The sequence below is a fragment of the Salvia splendens genome, chromosome 12 (assembly GCF_004379255.2).
Source record: "Salvia splendens isolate huo1 chromosome 12, SspV2, whole genome shotgun sequence".
Taxonomy (NCBI): Eukaryota; Viridiplantae; Streptophyta; class Magnoliopsida; order Lamiales; family Lamiaceae; genus Salvia; species Salvia splendens.
The window spans coordinates 30,227,015-30,234,055 of record NC_056043.1 but is presented as its reverse complement, the minus strand read 5'-3'; the positions used below and the strand labels follow the sequence as shown (position 1 = coordinate 30,234,055).

At 34.8% G+C, this 7,041-nt stretch overlaps 1 protein-coding gene across 1 annotated transcript; it reads right to left on the bottom strand.

The window, feature by feature from the left end:
* Positions 1 to 4,697: 4,697 nt before the first annotated feature.
* Positions 4,698 to 6,021, bottom strand: LOC121756814 (caffeoyl-CoA O-methyltransferase). The gene is made up of 5 exons (XM_042152213.1): positions 5,852 to 6,021; positions 5,693 to 5,772; positions 5,473 to 5,617; positions 5,268 to 5,399; positions 4,698 to 5,168 (listed from the first exon to the last, which is right to left on the bottom strand). The coding sequence occupies exons 1-5, from the start codon at positions 5,942 to 5,944 to the stop codon at positions 4,875 to 4,877; spliced, it is 744 nt and encodes a 247-aa protein (XP_042008147.1). The 5' UTR covers positions 5,945 to 6,021; the 3' UTR covers positions 4,698 to 4,874.
* Between the last annotated feature and the right edge of the window lie 1,020 nt (positions 6,022 to 7,041).

Here is a 7,041-nt window from a genome sequence, read left to right as displayed (position 1 = left end):
CAGGGTTGTTTGGGGATATTTTGAAAGTCCAGGGACTAATGGCGAGATAAACGCATAGTCCAGGGACTGTTTTTATAGTTCACTCTATCATTTATGGTAAAAAAAATGAAAGTGGACAATTAATGGAGGATGGATGAAAATGACAAAAGTGGACAATTAATGGGGGACAGAGGGAGTACTAAAATTTGAGATTATTTTTTATAATAGACTTCATATTCATTAATTTATTTCACTCAAATTTTATTAGAACTAGTATCACACCCGTGCTATGCACGGACTAAGATATTTCCAAACATTGGTTTGAGATTATAAATTAATTAACATGGTATAATTAATAAAAAAATTAATATTTCAATGTAAGATAGTAAAAATGTAAAGGTATAAAATATACACATTCGAATATATCTTTTTAATTTGTAATAAATAAATAAAGTATCCATCCACATATAATGCAGTACATGTGTCAATAAACCAATAGTATCTTTTGAGTGCCCCTAAAAAAATTTATGGACAACTAAAACCCATAACCAAAAGAAATAAGAGAGATAAACAACTGCAAATATATTTTCGACGTGGTTGCTAGTCTCCAAAGGCACCATCTTCTCCGATCACATATCCATTCTCCCAATCTCAAGTTCTCCATCTTCGATCACTGCATGCTCTCATGTTTCTACATTCAAAAAGGTTCTCTATTGACTCAACTGTCGTGTTAAAATAAAAAGCACAACCTAATATATTTATAAGACAAAAAAATATTGATGATCATATATTCATATTCCAAAACATTTCACTTCCTCTCTTTTAAAGTCTTTTCCCTTTTATAATTTATTGTCCATCTTTATATGTTCCATCCATCCCATAGAAATGGATTCAACTCCCGCCAAACATTAAATCCTTACACATGTACATCAAAGCCAATTTTTTTACATTATTTACCATATGAAATCCAAAACACATATAAAAAAATGAAATTCAATGCATGTTGTGGTACTATACCCTAACCCCATAGATTTCTAAACCCTATGGAATTGATTCAAACTCCCTACCCTTAGTGATAGTTTCATTTTATGAGTGAGTACTACAACCTAGCCCCATGGATTGCTAAACCCAAAGAGTATGGATTCAACTCCCGTCAAACATTAAATCCTTACACAGGTACATTATTTAGTATGACGCACGTACATTAAAGGCCAATTTTCGTACATTATATACTGTATGAAATCTAAAACATACAAAACGAAATTCAATGCATGTGGAGGTACTACTACCCTGGCCTTTCTAAACCCCTAGGGGAACGATTAAACTCTCAGCACTTGGTGATGGTTTCGTTTGTGAGTGGGTACTACAATCTAGCCTCATGGATTGTTAAACTCAAAGGGTATGGATTCAACTCCAGTCAAACATTAAATCCTTAAACATATACTCCCTTCGTCCCGGGCTACTCGCACATTTCCTTTTCGGCACGGAGATTAAGGAATGAGTGTATAGCAAAGTCAACAATTGCGGCTGTAGGTGATAATTTTTACTAAAAATGGAAAGAGTGCAAATAACTTGGGACGCCCAGAAAGGAAATAAGTGCAAGTAGTCCGGGACGGAGGGAGTACATTATTTAGTAGTACGCATATACATTAAATGCCATCTTTCGTATATTATTTACTGTAAGGGCTCTTGACAACTATACAAAAGACGCTAATTATACAAATATTTCACACATAAAATGAAAAATCGCAACATCAACATCAAATCAACACAATTTCTAAGAACAAAGTGTTCATACAAAAATTTATACAAATTATAAACAACGCACACAGAATTACGGAATTCATCTTATTTGAGTATTTGTAAATTACAAATCGACAAAACCCGTGCCGATCCAAAATGACCTATTTATATAGGACGGAGAAAGTATTTAAAAATGAAATTTTTAATTAAAAAAAATTGGGACTTGACAATAAGACACCAAAATAGTACTATCAAGTAAATACCTTAATGAGGGAGGCGGTTATTGCATGTTCATTTTGATTTGATTCACTAACATTTCAGTAAAAAACGATTAAAGACTCTAAAAATAAATAAAAACCTTTCATTTCCTCAATTATTATACAAATAAACAAAATCTTTTTATTTACCTAATTTTATTCAAAATTTATAATGACAGTTAATTTTTTCAAAACTCACCCTTTTATATATGTATAGATATTGATATAAATTAATATTTCAATAAAAATATTGTAACGAAAAAGAAATCAAAAATAATTTTGATTAGGGGTGTCGAAACGGGTAGCGGGTATTGGGTACCCGCACACCCGACCCGTTACCCGTCGGGTTTCGGGTACCCGCTACCCGACATAAGCGGAAACGGGTTCGGGTATGGGTATTGAGTTTCAGGTTTTTGCGGGTATCGGGTATACCCGATACCCGCTTATATACCCGTTTAAATATAAATATTTAATACAAACTCGAATTCAGTTTATAATGATTGCAAAACACGTCAAAAATTAAATATCAACAAAAAAAGACATTAATCCAGCATAACAAAACACCAGATATAGACTTCTTATACAAAACCAACACATCTTTAAAAAAAATCAGTATTTTAACAACCAGAATCAAATCAAATGTTGATAGGCACTACACATTTTGAATTAGTATAATTAAATTTGAGATACTATGGTTTTACTAGATCGTGACGGTTGTAAGCGCGGAGGTATCGTTCTTCTGCGACGGACTCCGCCAGAACCCGGCACCGTAGAACTTATCCATCATCTGCTTCTCGAGCTCAACGTGATGAATATATTTTAAACGGGTACGGGTACCCGGCAGGCGAGTACCCGTCACTGTGCGGGTCGGGTAACGGGACAAAGATTTTGGCTACAAACGGGTATGGGTACCCGGTTCTCCGGGTACGGGTACCCGCGGGTACCCGTTTCGACACTCCTAATTTTGATATAGTATATTAAGATTTCTATAAATGGAAAGCATAAGTACACCAAAAATTAAGATAATTTAAGTATACAATTAAGTTTCCAAATAGACTACATTTCGCACAGAGATAATAAAAGAAAATTAATCACATTTATAATCAGCCAAACTGAATTACAATATAGATGAATGTTAAGTAATTTAAATTAACTAAACATTAATAAATTAAATCAAATACTATCAATCACGAGTTCTAATTATCTGTCTATCTCTCCATTTTTCTTTGAAACATGCTAAAAGTACATACAGTCGATCGATGTATATCTTATAAGCTAATTCAAAAATAGAGAAGCCTTTACAACTGGGCTATGCACATGCACACACAAATGAAAGAAAACAAATCAATCTCAATTATCTTCAGAATAACGCCGGCAGTCGAGGGATGGGTAGCATGGTTGTTTCCGGCTGCCGCTGCTCACTTAAGATTTTCGCCATTAATCTTTTTTGTTTATGTACTTGTGCTTGTTCTTGGGTGTTCTCCAAATCAGTTTTGATGGGTCATGGGTGAAAACGAAAAGTTTTAGCTCTAATTCATCAAACAATAATGCATACGTTTTCATTTTCAATTGGAGCCTTTTGGCTTTCTATATTCATGTAACTATTGGCCTTCTAGATTCATATTCAATTGGAGCCTTTTAGCTCTAATACATGAAATAATAATGCGTTTTACATTTATGTTCAATTGGAGCCTTTTAGCTCTAACCTAAATAATAATATGCATACGTTTAATGCATCAATTTGAGCGTTTTGGTCTTTTACATTTTTAGTACTAATATTATCTTAACTTAACACTTAATAATCAAAAGTTATTATATATATTTAAATATAATTACAATGGCATTCTTGTTAATTTTTCGAAAACTCCCCTTTTATATATTTATAGATGAGTGATGCTAAATGGCCATAATGTGGCCGGTCATAAAGAGTTAATTTAGTCCATTTACATGTATAAAAAAATTAGAATTACCGATATAAACTTATATGTGTGTGAATGGACTTGTGAGTTGATACTTATCTTTGAATTCCATTACGTAAAACACATTAATATCACGAATTACTGTATACGTTGAGCAACAATCAAGAAATAACAGTAGTAATAAGTTGAGCAAAAACTACGAAAGAGCAACACTAACATGTTGAGCAACATATAATGAAGATGAAATAAAAGTAAAATCAAGTATTATTAAACCAAAAATTTGAAAAAAAATCAATTTTTTTTTATTTAATTAATTTATGGCTGGCCATAATGTGGCCGCATAGCATTATTCTTTATAGATTTACATTCCATTAACTTTTCAATCCTTTTTATTACATCCCTTAAATCCGAGCCAAGTCATGTCAATTAATTATTGACGGAATTTGATTGCAAAATTCATTTCCTTCAGGCGGTCTCTCATCAACACTTTTGGGTAATTGGGTTGGAATAAGCATCAAACTTGTGAATTCAATATTAACACAACAAGGGGTAATGTGGAAGGGTTAATCCAAGAAATAGGAGTTTCAGCGTAATGTATGTAGATAAAATAAAACCACTACTTTATTGAACAATTAACGATGCTAAGTTAATTGGGTTGGTGACTAGTACATAATTACACTGCATATTAAACTTACTTAAATACATGCACATATAAAGTGCATTTAACCGTCCACATGTTTTTATATTACTACCATATTTTTGTCTTTATACACTTAACAATCAACACGCAACAACGAAATAATACAGAGAAGCATCATCCATCTTGCATTAAAAAAATATCAATCAACATTACATATTTTGAGGGGCATGCATCATCATATAATAACAAAATTAGATTTGTTCATGATCCACAAATCCAACTTTAATTTCACTTTAGTTAAAAGCAAAACACAATGAAAAAGCAGAAGGAATGCGATCAGCTGAGGCGGCGGCACAGGGTAATCCCATCGCCCACGGGCAGCTGGCAAATCTCGATCCTCGGATCAGCTGCGAGCGCCTTGTTGAGCTCCAGCACGAAGTCCCGGTAGTACCTAACGTACTTTCTCAAAGGCGCATCCGGTGGCGCCACCACGGACCCGTTCCACAGGGTGTTGTCGTAGCCGATCACACCCCCTACTTTGACCAAGTCAATCAGCCTCTTGTGGTAGTTTAGGTAGTTGTCCTTGTCAGCATCCACAAATATGAAATCATATGCACCATCATACTTCCCCTGCCCATTTCAATATTCTCTAAATTAGTAACATAAACATAGTTACATAAGTTTGGTTGTGGTTAGGTTTGTCACGCAATGTAAATCAAGAATTCTTACCTCTGCAACCATTTGATCAAGAACTGGCAAAGCGGGGCCTTCTTTGAATTCAATTTTGTGTGCAACTCCAGCTTTCTCAATTACTGGGAGCCCCAATTCGTAATTCTCCTTGTTGATGTCCATTGCCAGTATCTGCACCCCAAAATTTCACTTATAAATAAATGGGACACAAACTCTCGACCTATTGGGGTTGGGTTTTAAATACCTTGCCGTCGTCGGGAAGGGCGAGGGCAGTAGCTAGGAGAGAGTAGCCGGTGTAGACTCCAATCTCCATGGTGTTTTTGGCATTGATCAGCTTCAAAAGCATGTTCAAGAACTGCCCCTCATCCGCAGATGTGGTCATTATATTCCTATTTCAATTCAAAACCTTTTAAATATCTAAAAACTAAATAAAGGGATTAGTGCTAATTGTGTAGTTAACTAACCATGGATGATTGGCAGTAATTTCTCTAAGTTCTTTCATGGCCTCTGGCTCTCTTGGATATACACTTGTTTCAAGAATATACTGCAAAACCCATTATTTTTGTCAAATAAAAGAAAATAGCTCATTTAAAATGAGACGTATCGAATGAGTATATGCGTACCTGGTAGAGGTCGTCGCTTTGCAAAAGGCTCTTGTGGCCAACCTCCTGATGCCGGCCGGCTTGGGTTTCTGTTGCAACAGCGGCTTGAGCCATCTCTCTCTTTTTCTCTTTGATTGTTGTGGAAAATTTAAACTTGTTTCTCTGTATCTCTTCTTGTTGTGGAAAAGGTGTTGCTGATTTTGAAGGTGGGAAATGGAGGATTATTTATAGTGAGTAATCCGGTCCGGTTTGGGCTGTTTGAGGTGGGGTGGGTGGGCCGGGCCGGGGTTGGTGAGCGATGGAAAAAGAGTGGGTGTGTGGGTCCCAATTGTAGTTGTTGGGTGGGGTCCAATCCATCGAGGATGGCGTCATGCTGATGGCAGCTTTCCCCTTGTGAGCATTTGGTAGGGCTACACGTGGCGAGATGAGCGGTGGGATTTTGTGATTGAGTTTGTGGAATTGTCTTTCAATTTGGGTGGTGGTTGCTTTGAAATGTATGCAGCTTGAGTTTTGAGATTAGTCAGTTTTGGTTCAACTATATATTCATTGTAAATTTTTTTTTATTTGTTATGTATGATATTACAAAGTATGGTTGATTTAGTTTTGTGACAAATGATGTTTTTTATTTATTGGAACTGTTGATTTGAAAAGATGATGCACAAAAGTAGTTATATATAAATTCATAAATAAAATAATAAATTAATGTATAAATAAAATAAATATTATGGAGTATCCAATATCAGTTTACCAAAATGATGCCTAATATCGAGACAACATGATTTATAGAGTGAGACAACAACACTAAACGAGGCTCTAACACAATTGTTGTGGTATCGTTTCGTTAATGAATCCTCTTTCTCAGACTTTAATAGTTGACCTCGTCGAAGTGTGATACAAATCACATCAACAGTTCATCGATAGCACACATCCATGATATGTTACGTCAATCAAATGGACTGGAGTAATAAAAAAGCAAAATCCATAACAGTAAAAAACACACCCACAAAAAAAAATTCAAAATACACAAAGGATTGATAATAAAAAATAACACCACCCACCAAACGATAACCAAAAACTGTAACACTTAACCATTCTTTGGAGTATAAATACAATGTATGCCAACCATTACTTGGAAATTTTAAAAGAAAATGAGGGTTAGCTAATTTACTACTCATTATTCTCTATGTGGTGCGATGTGGAGTATGTAAAGA

Bases quoted from the DNA above. Each gene is read 5' to 3' on its own strand.
- LOC121756814 (XM_042152213.1), bottom strand. From the start codon at position 5,944: ATGGCTCAAGCCGCTGTTGCAACAGAAACCCAAGCCGGCCGGCATCAG. The intron at 5,773-5,851 runs GTACGCATATAC...TGGGTTTTGCAG, and splicing joins AAAGCGACGACCTCTACCAG to TATATTCTTGAAACAAGTGT. The intron at 5,618-5,692 runs GTTAGTTAACTA...GAATTGAAATAG, and splicing joins ATTACTGCCAATCATCCATG to GAATATAATGACCACATCTG.